We start from the raw sequence: 15,882 nt of genomic DNA, 5'->3' as shown, positions 1-15,882 counted from the left end.
TATCAGTTAAGGCTACAATTAATTAAAAAAATAATGATAAGAAAAAAGGTATGTTCTACATCTCATGTTTTTCATGTTACTATAAGCAGTAATTCTATCCTTTCTTTACCAAAAAGAGAACATATATGACATGTGATGTATATGTAGATATATGTGCACATGTGTAACATCCATATATGCATCTCTAAACCACCTTCCACATTATTGAAATAAATGTATAGAATACTCTTTCAACTTTTGCAAATACATGGATAAATGTTAACAGGATCTGTATATGAGCACAAACACCCATGTCTATGAACCATAGACTGAATATGTATAGTGGTTTCACTCTATGTAGGATTCACTGCTGGTGCCAAAATGCTAAGCCTATGATTATTATCTATGTGCTAAAAAATCAAATCTCATGGTGGCTTTAGAGAAGCTGTACTAATCTATTCCATGAATTGCTGGTTTAACAGTTTGAGTCATATCCAAGCTGTATCCTGCTACTCCAAAAATGCTGGGGCAAACCAATGCTTGCCACACTGAAACACATGTGAAAGTATCCTAAAAGCAGTAGCAGAATGAAATTAATCATATGAGCACAAAAAATATTAGTTAAATAGCTGTTTTATAGAGCTGAACTGCTAAGGGCAAAACACCCAAGCTGCACTCAAAGGAAGACACTGGGTTGATCTCAAAGAAAAAGCACTTTAAAATAATGTTGCCTTACAGAGTCCTTAAGTATCCAATTGGAATTGTATCAAATATTAGTTGAAATATCATAATTTCTAAAGTCTAAATAAGAAAACCAACGGTAGTTGTAGAAGAGTGCTGTTGCACTTGGAATTTTCTTTTTTTTTTTGTATCTAAGGTTCCACTTGAATATTTCTGTTAAAGTGTTTCAGCATTAAAAAGAAAAAAAATATTTAATCACACAGTGATAAATCCACACTAATCTTATCAAGCAGCTCAAGAACTATCAATAAATTACACTTTGCCTCATAGTGGATATATGTGAAGTAATATCCCAGCCTTTTCCAAAATGATCCCAAGTGTTTTGTTGCTTTGAAATGATGGCAGTATTCATACATTGTAAAAAGCCTCTACTCAACCTTCAGGTTAACTACTGCATCCATGCAGAATTTTATGAGAAATTGACTAAATTACAAATACAGGCTTACTATATGGCTGGAACCAAAATTCATCTATACCTTCCAAAAGACCAATATTTGGATATGACACTGATTTATGGCTTGATGAATATATTAAATATTTCTCTCAAATTAATTAGGAAAAAGTAACTTTTTTATATTGAAATGGTGTTGTGAATCTTGCGTTACTCTGTGCAAAGGCTGCTGAGACCTTTAAAGACAAATATACATCTGAGTGAAAATTATTTTTGAAAATACTGACTTTATAAAATAAAACTTTTACTGGGAAGTGAAGTTTTGTCCCTTAGACTGAAATGGGACTACTATCACTCTGTCTTTGCTGGCATTTATATAAGTATGTCAAAATAAAATCTTGCAACTTTACTCAAATAAAGACTATTAACTGTCCAGGGAAAAGGGAAAATATTTCCCATTGACGGAAATACATCCATAATTCCGTTGCTTTTAGGAGGTCTGAGTTATCAGGTCTTGCTGATCTTAATCTCCTGTACAATATTATTTTTCTTCTGCCAAATCACCTTAAATAATTTTTTTTGAATGACACTATTCAATTCCACATGGCCTTACTCAGTGTGGTGAGATTTGCATGCTCCCTTTTCTGAAACTTTGCCTAATCAGCTCCCCTCAGTAGTCTACATCTCTGTTTCACATCCACAAATAAGGCTGAATAACTCAGAAAAAGTCCTGCTCTGACTTGGTGGGGCCCTGGGAAAAGGCCTTGTTTTCATTTCCACAGTTTTTTTTATTCCCCACTCCCTCGTGCTAATAGCTTATCTTAAAAGCCAAAACTCTTCAGGCTGTGACTGACATAGCTGTCACAGATGGGGAGGGTTGCTTTGCTCTCGTTCACGGGTAACACAAACAACAACCCATTCCCAACACCCAGCTGGAGAAAACTTGTTCTTGCACAGGAGAGGTCTGGATGTGCAAGTCCTGCAAATTAACCTCCCCCACACATCTGCAGATGGCATCACCTGTGAACAGAGTACTTTACTGTCAATCACTACAATAGTCTCTTTGTGGAGCAACCTATTTCTTAGGTTTCAGCTAATAATATAGAACCATACCAGTTTTCAGAGTAATACTGCAGCAAGGTAAATGAAACAGCAAAGATGCTGTTATTCTCGCCTTATTTTTGTCAGGATCACAAGGTTATACAGAAAAAAAGGCATTTTTTATATAAAATATCTTCTACTTCTGTCTTCTTATTACAGGCAGGAAAAAAGAATGGATTCATTATTAGCCTGACAGACAGGAAGCTGAAAACATCAGTAGCAGATTAGGTTAAAAAAAAAATCTTTTTCCTATGACAATTAAAAGTAACTTAAATAACACTTTGAAAAGTAGCTCATCAGATTATTTCTTCGGTATTTAAAAAATAATAATCAATTAATAGTTAGCCAAGGAACAACTTCACTCTAAAAAAACCCATTCATTATTACCATTTCACATATGAGTTGATTTCAAGGAGGTACTTGATAGTAACCAGAAATGAAAATACATTTTGAATTCTCACGTGAGCCGCTCAGCCTTACTCCCTCTCAGAAGCATTTCAAAAGAAAATCTGAACCTGCAGCTCTCAAGCTTTCAGATTTGTGCTGTTCCTTCATGAGAAACAGATTCCTTCAGTTCTTCCAGCACTCTGTCTATGGCCAGTGAGCTGGCCAGCAATGACGAAAGCAGGCAGACTGCTCAGCTGAGGAAATTTCTAAACTCCTTTTGAACTTTTATTTGTTATTTCACATTCTTATTTAATGCCTATTTATTTCCACTACAGAGACAGCTTACAAAAAAAGAGCCTGAAAAACAAAACCCAAACCAAAACAAAAATACTCCCCAAAAAAAAGAAACCAACTTGTTTACTGCATAGATGTGCTGCCAGGAAATCTCATTGTTGTAGCGGTGAGTAAAAATCCTGCACCCTGACTTATGTCTTACTCACCCCTAAATCACGTATGAGCCACGCAGCCTTTCCTGATTAATGAAAGTGGTCAAATGCTTTAGAACACTTGCTAGGAAGTCATCTTTCTGTGCATGGCCATGCTCATTACTAAGCTGTGATGGTTTTACTCATGCCCTGTAATTCAAATCCTATGCACAACAGGAAGTTTTCACTGCCAAATCATTTGGAGCTTAACACAACATCAACAAGATACAAAGCCAGGTGTTAAAACTGTCATAGAGAGATAATTTGAAATAAAAAACACAAGAGAGAGCTCAACAACTATTTTTGTTCCAATTTGTTTCCAAATTTGCTGCAATTGGAGAGTTTTACCTGAACAAAATATTTTTATCAACTGTTGAGAGATATATTGAAGGATGAAATGCTTTCTGCTGAATTAAGATCAGACGGGAAGAGCAGGAAAGGAGGGTTTACAAGGAAAAAATATAACTAAAAAGATAAGTCAGATCAAATGTCATGCTGAAAGTAGGTTAGGACAATACTAATATTATACTTGGTCAAATTCTCTCATGTTTTATGCAGAGTATGTACAATTAGTGGCTGGCACCTGCTCAGTTTATATATCCAGAAATATTATGATCCAGCTCTAACCACTTCAAAATTATGCTTCCTTTTGATTTGCTTACTTTCCAAGTTCTTTCAGCTTGGTTTACACAGAACATACACAAGAGCCATCAGAAATCTGCACATCTTACATGAGGGAATTATCCCTTCACGTTTACCAGACAAAACACTCTGCATTCTTTTTCTGAATTTTAAAGAACTTATGCTATCTTTCAGCCAACATCTTCTTGCCAGTAAAAACAAAAAGGAAGGTTTGTGACCTTAAAAACATCATGGGCAAATGAAGATTCACACAAAATAGTCCACTACTAGGTTTGAGAAAAGATATATGCTTCCTCCTCTTCCAGTTTAATCCCCAAACACCCTCACTTGTCAAAAGGCTATTGTTAAGGCATGGGCTTCCTCCAAGACCACATCCTGTGAATCAGGTCAGAGTGAAACACAGAGCTGATTTAAATGAACTGCTCTTTGCGTGCCCTGTGAGTAAGTACAAGAAAAACCGTGTGACTCAAAGAATAGTCCAGTATACTGGACAAAAAGGGACAGTGGACCTAGAGCACTCGAATGAATACTCAGTCAAAAAAATTAGCAGTTCTCATTTGTAATTCATGCCATTAGTATTTACTAAATACACGTTTCTGCTACAAAGAATCTAGGCAGTGTACTCAAAGGCAGAAATTAGGACCCAAAAAAGCCATTTTTCTTCAAAACAGGCCTGCTTCACAAATACTTAGATTTTCCACATCATCTTTAACAAGTCTGCAGCCTATCAACATCATTACACACAGGACCATTGATGAGTGTTATACTGCTTCACAAAGGGCACAAAATATTCTGCATCTTTAACAAATTGTGCTAGTCTGTGCTGGTTGGATACATCAAAATCAAGAGAATATGTCTACTGGAGTAAAATTCCACCTCCAGCTCAGAGCTGGGCCCACACTTACGCTAGCTATTGACATGAAAACGATGACAAAGCCAAAACTGTCCTTCTGAGGAAAGCAGGAAAAATAACTCATTATTTGGATGTTGCCTTCTTAACTGATCCCTTAGAAAAGACAAAGGATAGGCTTGTGGTTATGATGTGGAGATCGGGACTTGAGATATATATGACTTGAAATTCCTAGTCCTGCCACAAAGTCCCAGCCTGAGTGTGAGAAAATCATCCATTTTCCCTTTAATCTCTCCCTTCCCTCTGCACTGTGGGGATTATGTTTTTCCCTTTCTCCCACAGTCCATGTAATAGAGCCATATGTTCTACAGGGCTGGACTGACTTTTGCACACATGCACACTACCTGCCATAATACGGCATCAATCTAGTAAAAACTTATAGGATCAAGGTATGGTTGAAATAAACAAAAAAATCCACAGAAAGAACATTATTTTTATTTGAGAGAAGAAATGCTTTTCAGTGCAACCAAACTCCCTAATCTTAGTGGCACCCGTCACTCTGATGGGTATTTTGGGATGCTTCCATCTTCTAGGACCCCCCTATAAAATGCAACTAGAAGAAGTATTCACTACAGTGCTCTTGAAGGGATTTTAAATTAAGGATTTTTAAGTTCATAGAGCTTTCATGTTCCTTGCTGTAAAGAACTTAGCCCCCAAGAGTCACTCCACTGTCTCACAGGCTCCTGAGGCATGAGGACACTCCAATACTGATATGCCAGCAAAATAAGTGTTTCCAAGCAAGCCACCAGCTTTCTGGGCCCCAAGAACACTCTATCAGTGCTTTTGGGAAACTTAACAGGAACGGCAATATTTCAGAGCAATGCCCCTGGAAACACAAACAACCCTCACTGCACAATGGCACTTTTTCTGGGAAAGTAAATCTGTCTTCAAAGAGAGTCAGTCCTTGCATATGCGCATCACCCTGGGCCACGGTGCTGTCAGCTCAGGTTCCCAGGGAAGCATGGTTTCGTTACCACGCACCTAAGTCAGCTGAACCAACGAATGGCTGAAGAGAATGACAAGACCATCAAGGTTGTCACCAATTCCTTTGCACAATGAAGAACCATTGCTAATAATACTATGACTGGCAAGTGTATACATTGGGTTTTCCAGTGATGGAGATACTGTACTTTCCACAGGCAAAGTTCTTCTGTTTAACTACTGTTACAGCTGGGAAGTTTTACTAAAGCCTAACTAGAACCTCCTGGGGTATAATAGAAGCCCATAATTTTTATCTGAAGATGGAGACCACTTAGCTCCATTTGTGGTTATGAAGAACAGCCTATCCCAGGGGACTGCAAGAGTGCTGCACCAAGCAAATGTTACTGGGTTTGTTACTGGGTTGCTTCTGCTGGTGCATTCACAGTGCATCATCCTGCAGACACACTCCCATTTTTGAGAAAAGGATTTTCATTAAATAGTTGTTTGGTTAGAAAATCCCCAAGCAGCTTCCCAGGCACAAATGCAACACAAAAGTGTTTAAGTGTGATTGTTTTCTGATGATGTGTAATACCAACTCACAAAGCACCAACTGATATCAAGTAAGTTGAGTTCTGTCTTCCTATTTTGTAAGAGAAATAACATGAAAGCAGTAGAAATTCGGGCAGAGTACTTAAGCTCAGGTTGATGAATACCCTCCTGTCCATGATCCCAATTAAAAAATTACAGGGCAAGAAACATCATTCAACCTACATTCAATACAATTTGTTCACAAATGCAAAAGATTTAAGAGTTGATATTGTGTTACTTTGCATTTATCTCAACTCTATGAAAATGTGCTTGATACAGATGATTAGACAATAAACATGTAACAGTGAAATTTAGTCCAAGCTCATACAGAATTAAGCTCTTAAATCAGTTATAATATAGCGAAGACAGATGGTACTGGATACATAAAGCACATTAAAGACACTGTTATCTCTTTGATAAAGAAATAATTCAGAGCACTAGACAAGAAGCTGAAATTGCTGACAATCTGAACTCCTGCCAACTGTCCTGGCTTCACTGGGGCTGTGTGAATTTTAAACACACATAGTCCCAGGTGTCCACAGTGCTGACTGAAATTTCTGGCAGCTAGTTCAATGCTTTTGAAACACTGCTGGCTTCCCATCACTAGTGGTCACTATGGGGAGAAGATAGGCAGCTTTTGGCTGCTTCTGCCTGCTCTTTCTGTTGCCTTGGCTCTAGTGCTGTAAATGAAACACTCGGCACAATGAGCAGCCTCTTTTCTTGCCAACCCACAAGGCAGATACCTCCAGGGCACTAGTGCTGAGAAAAGGAAGGGTATGACAAAATGCGGAAAGAAACTCATTTATTTATGTTCCCTAGATTCAGTGTGTCAAGAAACTCTGTGGAGCTTGGCCCTCAGAGACTAGACAAAAATGCATCCAAGAAATTGAAAAGTCAAAGAGATGTGTGATTGCAACAGATGCCTTGCTTTGGAGAGATTTGGGGAATGGTGGGAAAGGGTCACATGAAACCTAAGTAAGTGTGTGGAAGGGTTAGCTGAGGAAAGACAGAGATATGGAAGTCATTTATGGCACACATCTGGTATTCCAATGTGCACAGCACTCCCTTGACATGAACAGGAGCCCCACCCATGTATGGAAAACAAAAATGTTTGTCTTGAGATCTTGCTTTATAAAAAGATCTCCAAGTAAGTTTGGTGTCTTGTGACAGGCAGGATTTACCACATCACTGACAAACTACTTAAAATTGATGAGGGAAAAATGAGAGGTTTCCATGTACATCATAATGACCTACTGCAAAAGGGCTGGCTGAATGACTCTAGAAGGCCCCAGAGTAAAACTGAGATGCAATGGTAAGATGCCAAATTAAATGGACCTTAAGAGTCACTTCAACAGCTCCAGCACATGCCTTTGCCTAATCAGATCAAAATATTTAGCTTGGTTTTGTCACACTGAGATTCATTTTGGATTACTTTAACAATATTCACTTGCTACAACTAAGTGTTTTGGACCTCATTCTCTGTTGGACATGCTCCCCAGGTAGCACTGCTCTGTCCTCCTGATTTACTGGGGACTACTTCCCCAGGTTAATTGTTCAGATTACTGTGCTCTAGAGTGTGTCTCTTTACCCAGGTGGACACACAGTATTCTTTGTCATTTCTTCCAGAAGGCCTAGCAGAAGGTCAATTTCCAGAGCTCCCCTAAGATCTTCCTGTACAAAAATTGAATTGTTTAATGAACTTAGTGAGGCTGGACCCTTGTGACGGAGGTCACAAACAACTGTATGTTAATCCTATGGATACCAGTAGCTCCATACTACTAGGACCTTACTACAAGCCCCTGCAACTGAGGCATCTAGCAAAGTTTTAGGTTTACATTTATGTACTGGATCAGCTGGGGAGGCTGACTAGCACTTTCTGATAATGAACAGTGATATGAAAAATGCTGCAGGCAAGACAGGAAGACTTGATTAGGGGATACAGAGAAAAATAAGTCATATTCAGTAGCCTGTAAAGATGTCTGCCAACAGGAAAGAAGAAGCAGATAAAGCAGACAGCAGCAGACAGATAGCATGAACAAAGAGAAACTGAAAACAAAAAAAGAAACCCAAAAGAAATAAGATAATACAACAGTAAAGGAATTAATTAACTCAGAAAGAAGGCTAAACTCTTATCATCCAAGTCATACAACCAAAACACTACAATTAATATATCAGATTAATCTCAGAGAAAATATATTTTAGAAGCATAAATGATGGTGCAGAGTTCTTGAAAGAAGGAAGTGTAATGATGGGAGGAAAACTTTGGGAACATAAAGCAGAGCACTGCAAGGATCAGCCCAAGGAAGCCAGACCAGAAAAGCAGTGTGTCTAGCAGGGGTTGCTGACTCTCAGCAGCTGCACAGCTTTGTGCTGGAGAGGACTCCTGGCAACACACTTGTCACTTCACCATCAAATGTGTGCAAGCAGCTGAATCAATTATGCTTTCAGGTGACCTGAAGTAAAACACTGTTGCATTTTGCTACAGGTCAATATTATGGACTCACTGAAGGAGACCCTGTAGTCCCACCTCCCTCCTAAAGCAGGTTCACCTAGAACAGATTGCACAGGATTGCACCTATACAGGTTTTGAATGTCTCCAGAGGAGAAGACTTCACAACTTCTCTGTATAGCCTGTTCCAGTGCTCTGTCATCCACAAAGTAAAGATTTTTTTTCTTGAAATTCAATGGAAATTCCTGTGCTTCAGTTTGTGCCCTTTGATCCTTGCCCTGTTTCTAGGCACAAATGAACAGCCTGGCCCCAGCCTCTCAACACCCACCCTTAAAATAATATAGTGCAGAGATAGGATTCAGTGACCAAATAAGTTGGTTTTCCAAATAAATTCTTTCTTCATTCCTATAGTTTTAAGTCATTGCTTAATTTACCTTTCTACAGTATCAATGGATATTTTATTCACTTTGTTACCGTTTAGTGGCTCAAAAGCAAAAAAGCAACCTACCATGACCTGATGAATAATTTTGCAAGCAGTATAAAAGTGGTGGTAAAGAAATACAAATAATACTATATCCACAGTTAGAAAAATATTTGAAAATACAGTCGTGTTTTCAGACATGGTTTTGCATAAAAACACTCTATGGTCCAGCTGAACAGCAAAACTCCATCTGCTTCAAAGACAGCCAGCATTTCACCTCATGAATCCAGCAGCTGGATTCTGTTCCTGTGTACATATATAGGAATAAACTTTTGTCTATATGATACTCAGGGAAAAAGAATGTGCTCTGAATACTTGTGTTCAAAAATTTTGCATGACTATTTGCAGCATAAAGTGTTCATGCAGTCAGCCTAAACATTAGTGGGTTTAGCAAGAAAGCAGATGGACCTGTTGTATGAGACATAGGTACCAAAGCACAAATTATGAAAATCTTGAACAAAAGTGCATTTGAATAAACTACACACAGAATAATTTAAATCATTAGCAACTGATTATTTGCTTTCGTAAGCTAAACTAAGTTCATTACAATTAAGAAAAAAGGTAAACATAATCACCTCAAACTACTTCTACCACAGTTTTCATGGCAATATCACTTTTATTAAACCTCAAACTTCATTATGTCCACAAACAAGAAAACAACCAAGACTACATGTGCAAGTTCTACAAAACCATGTGAGATGAGAGAAACAGTGAGGGAAAAGAGAACTGATGTTTGCTGCTGTATTCCCAACCAGCCTTGGCCTGTGAGAACACCAACACAAGCAACAAAATTCTCAAACACTCAGGTCTGGTGAGAGTGAAGTTCATAGAGGAAACAGCTGTGTGGCAATGACCTACTGCATTGACATGTATAACCCAAATTTATTTTAGAGTTCTTAGCCCTTAATAGGTAGCAACAGGATACGTCACAGTGACCACACGTGTCAATCTAAGTGCCAGGATGAGAACACCTGGGACCCACAGTGCAGCAAATGTAAAACACCAAAGCAAGCAGTGCAAAAGGCACTGCTTTCAGCAGACAAGAGCCAAAGTTAACCAGATGATGAATTCATATGTTCCATTGTCTTTTGCAGATAGAGACCCATATTTTTTCCCTCAAAAATCAGTGTTGCCTTATATGTAATGATATATATAACATAAGCATACAAGAAATATGTTAGTCAGATTTTACTCTCAGTTGGAAACTCAGACTAGGTATTCACTACATTTTGATTGAAAAACCCTTTATCTGACCATTTTTATAGTCACACAATCCCAATGTACAGCATTGCATACAACAGTCACACAGAGATATCACATGGATTAATGTGTTTGCTAACAAAAGGTCTGTTGAAATCAGCACTTACAAATGGTCAAGCTTTGGGACAACACAACCTGTAGTGCAGAACTTGCATCTGCTCAGCAAACCTGAAGAGACATTAACTCTAACAGCTCCAACAGATCTCTGCTTAGAACTACTGTTTGAATAACCTACACATACTTCAGAGGCTACCCAGGTGGCATGGATCTCCACCACTGATGAAGAAAACAGAATTAATACTTTTAGGCTGATCCTTTGAAGCTTAATAGTAAGAAAAGCATTAAAATAATGTCATATTCATAAATAACCATCCACCTTACAGTCCAAACCCCTTTTGCAGAAAGATTTCATGCAACTTGCTTAGAAGGTGAATAAAAGAGCATCTTTCAAAAAACGGGCCAGGAAGAAAACTGAGTAAAGGGCTGCCACTAAGCTTTAATGGGAATGTCAGACTTATAAGGGGGTAACACAGAAAGGCTACAGGAATTAGTAACTTTTTGAATGTTCAGCACTTCTGTAAATCCAGGTGGCTGGGGGAAGTTCTAAAACCATCATGTGCACAGCCTGGTCTTACTCTTTATGGATCATCTTCTAAAACTGCTCAGCAGCCTCCACTGAGAACATAGATAGAGAAGGATGTCATGGCTGGTAGGTTGATTTTGGGAAGTTGCTTTGCTTTTTGTTCTTTAGAAAAACAGTCTCCGAGATGACAGGTATAGTCAATGAAATGGCAAATTGGTGTCACCGTTTGTGTCCATCCAGGCTGTTATTTTACTCGCTAGAAGTTCAGCAGAGTTCAGGACTCCATGCCTTGGAAGACCAGTTGGTCTCACACTAATTACTAATAGCTCCCAAGTGGTTTAAATACTGGAGGCAAGATATAAAGTATCTTTCTCCACACTTCTATAAGTAAACAAGAAACAATTCTCAGTAGCCAACATAACATTTTGCTTTTTTCTTGGAAAACAGTATTTGCTAATCTAATTTACTTTCCATGGACTATCCATTATGGAACAGTATTAAAAAACAAGCAAAGAATATTTTCTACTAAAAAATAGGTAACAAGTAGGAATTGCATTGTGTTGAAAAATTATTATCTTCAAACATATATTATCGTCATACTCACATTCTAGAAATAGGCTGTTCATCACTTGTGGTTATCAAGAGACGAACAGTTTGCTCCTTTATTTACATTTCTGTATAGGATGTCTGACACCACCAGTGCATCATCTCTGGGAGACAGGGAGATGTGACACAGAAAACTCCAAGGGAAAAGTTAAGTGGCATGACCAAAATCTCATGTGTAAATATGTGGCAAGGTTTAAAAAGGAAACCAAATGTTCAGAATCTCAACCCTATGCTTTAACCACAAAACCAACTTTCTTCACTAAAATGGAATTAACCCAGTAACTAAAAACAAAGAAAAAACAAGTACATACATGTGCATCTTGCCACTGTAACAACTCTAAGGACATTTAAGTGTTCTCAAACTAAGATACAATTAAAAATATATGTTTAATTCCAGGGTGGTAATCAGTTCCACAAACCAAGAGTACTAGAAAAGCAAGAGGAAGTAGCCTCACAGCTTGCTGAAGCTGTGTAAACCACACATGCAGGCATAATGTACTGACTGAAGATCTACAGAAATATATGCTGCTGACAAGAAGGGACTCAGTACTCATGTACAAAACATGAAAAATGTTTTCAACTACAACAGAAAGCCTAGTTGAAAACCAAGCAGAAGTGTTTCTAAAAGTTAATTAGGACTCAAAAATAATCCCCTTACAAAATAAAAAAACCCTAAGCAGTCTAAAAAATATTGTGGCATCCTACTTCAGATAATATTTTTTTTTTTAAATCACAATGAATTGGGGCTTGATAGGGGCTAGGAAGAAGCTATTTTGCAGAAGAGAAAAGCACAAGTACTGTTCACTGAGAAGCTGTTTTTCTGGTTCAGCAGTTCTGCAGCAAGAATAGCCAGATCATTTGAAAATTGAAAAGAAAATCAATTGCATGTTTTTATTTTAAAAGAGCCTCCCTGTGGGAATAGGTGTGGGTGTGAGATCTCCTTTTAAATTTCGTAATATAACATAAAGCTGCCAAGATTTTTTTGTTTTAAATACTCTGTTTACTGGGTGCCAGAATGATTTTTCTCTCCTTATGATTCTACTGATGCTTATCAAAATTAATCTGTGAAGTGAGTAACACTAACATTTAAAAACATAATATTTGTTCAGACAGCAGCACTGAGCAAAACAAATTTTCAAGGCTGCTATGGGAGTCCAGTGATGACAGCAAAAGTCTATTTACTCATTTACCCCCAAGCTCTGCATGCAGAAAGTTTGTATCAAAGTTTTTTTTTAAAGCAAATAATTTTTTTTTAATATATAATTGAGTTCCACAGGTAAAGTTTACAACTAACCTTGCTATCTTCGATCTCCTGGGTTTTTCCTTGAAGCGTTTTCCTCTCTCCAAAATCACAGGTTGACTTTAACGTGAGCTGACAAGAAAGCATGGAGCTCTCTGCCCCAGTAAGCTCCAAGGACTTTGGTGAGTACCTCTGTGAGCCGGCGGGGCCAAGGTTGGGTATCGGGAGGGCAGTGTGCACAGGCTTTGACCCCACGGCTGGCTGCCTCAGCTTGGAGGCAACCCCAAGCACAGGCATGGCTTCTATAAAAGTATCTTCTTTCTGCCAAAGAAAATGCTCCTGACCTCAGTCTGGTAGGCTCCAGCTTCAGCAATTTCAGAGCAAATGCTTTAAACAAAAGTAGCAGTCATCTTTTCGAAAAGTCTTAAAACAATATTGCGAGTTTCACAAGGAAGCAAAATCTTTCCTTCATCTCTCCCCTCTGCCTCGCAGCCGCTCACACGCACTGCGCAGTGAGTCAGTGGCTCTGTAAGACTAAACGCTCCTCTGGGGCGTGAACTTTTCTTGAAGGTAACTGCCACAGAGCTGCCTGTCTGGGATTAAAGAACTCATAAACTCGCTTTCTCTTCTTCCTACAGCATTCCAGGTCTGTGCATTAAGTGAGTGAAGGACGGGAGAAAAGGAGAGAGAGAAGAGAGGAAACCTCCCCGTACTCCAACTGTCAAAACAGCTCAGAGACCACAACACTGGAAGCAGAGACCTCTTCCTGACTACATAAATAACCAGCCCACATCTCAAAAAAAAACAAACCTCTTTTTTTTTTTTTTTTTTTTTTCTGTTTAAGGGGAAAAAAAGGACCTGAGTAGTGGCCAAAGCAAACAGCTGTTGGACGAGTTTTCATCCCGGAAATAATCTCAGCAATGAAGCTGTTTGTCTGATTCCTGGCTATTTTTCACTGCTGACAACCATGAGCTACGGTGTTTCATTCTCTGCTCCTCCCGTGAAATCAGGTTAAAATCGTGCAAGAGCATGGCTAGAAACAGACACCGAATCACACTGCGGGTAACATCTGTCTGTGCTATGAAAAATCCATACAAAAACAGAGTAGGATATAGGAGAATTTCAAGCATTGTTCGAAGATTTAGTCAATACAGTTTTCAGAGCTCTTTTTTTTTTTTTCTTTCTTGGTGGTGGTGTTAACGTCATCTATTCAGTGTTAACACTTCCCTTTCTAAAAACACTGAAAGCTCCGTGAAGTCCATGTCCAACACATCATTTCTGCTTGTTGCTCACAGAAATATTCTTTCTGGCAATCTCAAATCCTTGCACATAGAAATACAAGTCAGGCAGGCAGAGCAAGCTCCAAAATGAGTCATGATGGACAGTCCAAATTGTTGAGCAGCATAAACACTTACTTAAAAGAACAACTGTAAATTCCTTTGAGAGTCTGTAGCAGGGGAAACCCTTTTAAACTGACATGAGGAAAAAACCTGTGCAGAAACATCACACCATTCAACTACTCCGATGGGATTTTATCACCCAGCATTATAGACACAGGGTTTTTTGTTATGTCTTCCAAAATAAAACATAAGATGACTTGACTTATTCTGCCCCAATATACTACATGGTATTAACTACACCTTCCTTGGACAGCATGTACTATTACCACCAGAGATAAAAGCACAAGAGAAAATAAGAGCCCTCTGGACTTTTATGTTCTCAAAACAAGGATGGCAAAAGTTTAGAAAAGCATTGAAAAGAAAGTAAATGAGAAGCAGACTAAAAAGATCTTAATTCATGCTTTAAAATTATTTTGCAGAATAAATGTGTGATGTCTGCCTCTATCATTCATTTACAAAGATCACACTGACGCAGTAAATAAATTCAGCTCTCTGTATCGACTTACAAATTACTCCATTCTTGCTTGTGGTTTGTAGAAGTGAATTTAACCTGTTGTAGTAATCTCCTGAGTTTTGAAGGGAGAATACAGAGAATCAGCAAACACATTTCAGCATCCTCTGCTTATATGCCATTTGGTTTTGCCACCATTAACAACAGATGCCATGGGTTTTGTGCAAGAATGTGCAGAGGTAGCTGCTCTGCATTTTAGACAACTTCAGCCCACAGGATACATCAATTTGCTCCAATGATTGGAATATTTTTGTTCAGTGTGATACTTCAGATCTTCTGCAGAGCAAAGGGGAAGAAAGCTCCTTGCACAGTCTGTATTTGTTTTCCAGCATTATAAAGCACTGATGCTGTGTAAGGAATTTAGATTTCTTAGGCACAACTGTTAACAGTTAACACTTCAGAAAATGCACATATGCAAAGACTGAAGTGGACCACAGGAAAAGAAGGATTTATCTCTTGCAAGGTTTGAGAAGATGAAAAATCCTCATGAGAACTGTTACCCAATGATCAACACAAAGAATAAACTACAGCCATGAGATAGATACTTTCTTAAAAAGAACTTTGCCAAAAAAATGTAATTGAATCTTATTACTTCTTGGGGTTATAATTTTACAAAGTAATGCACTTTGGTAATCTTGCTGATCTTCTTTTGAGTATGAATGATGAGGTCATGATACCCACAGTCTCTTTTGCAACCCATTTTCCCAGCACAGAAACCCTGAAAGTAATAAGTAAGCAAACTTACTAGGAGTCATCTGTAATACATAACCAACAGGATTTGGAAACAATGATGTGAGGCTGGTGTTACTGCTACTCTTTTGAAATAATTTTTCATTATATGTTGACTTTAAAGCTAGTACCAGGTCAGGGCCATCAGCTTCAGAACCGAAACTACCTAGAGTTTATACAATGATAAATCACAGAAGTGCTTCTGAGCTATTGAGGATGCAAAGAAGAGTGTGCAAGATTCTTTGCAGGAATCATGAAAAATTGAGAAAAACAATTTTACTCTGTAAGTAAGAATGTAGCTACAAGCCTAGTCTTCCTTTTCTTGTTTTCTCTAACTCTAAGCAAAAGATAAATAAACAAACATCTGCTACTCTTTGAAATCAACTACAATTTTTGCTTGAAATCCCTTGTGTACTTCATGGTGAATGTAGGTCTTATGAAGGCTGTCTTGGGGGAAAGAATATTTAACAAATAAGCT

At 38.3% G+C, this 15,882-nt stretch overlaps 1 protein-coding gene across 3 annotated transcripts in view; it reads right to left on the bottom strand.

Moving 5' to 3' along the window:
• NAV3 (neuron navigator 3) overlaps positions 1–13,213 on the bottom strand; it is a 251,568-nt gene extending 238,355 nt beyond the window's left edge. For all 3 annotated transcript variants that reach the window (XM_059472357.1, XM_059472358.1, XM_059472359.1), the window contains exon 1: positions 12,819–13,213. In XM_059472357.1, coding sequence (XP_059328340.1) covers positions 12,819–13,061 — 243 coding nt within the window. In that variant the 5' untranslated portion in view covers positions 13,062–13,213. The remainder of the gene's footprint in view (positions 1–12,818) is intronic.
• Positions 13,214–15,882: the final 2,669 nt, after the last annotated feature.

Source organism: Ammospiza nelsoni, chromosome 5 (assembly GCF_027579445.1).
Source record: "Ammospiza nelsoni isolate bAmmNel1 chromosome 5, bAmmNel1.pri, whole genome shotgun sequence".
Classification (NCBI taxonomy): Eukaryota; Metazoa; Chordata; class Aves; order Passeriformes; family Passerellidae; genus Ammospiza; species Ammospiza nelsoni.
This window is presented reverse-complemented; position numbering and strand designations above follow the sequence as displayed.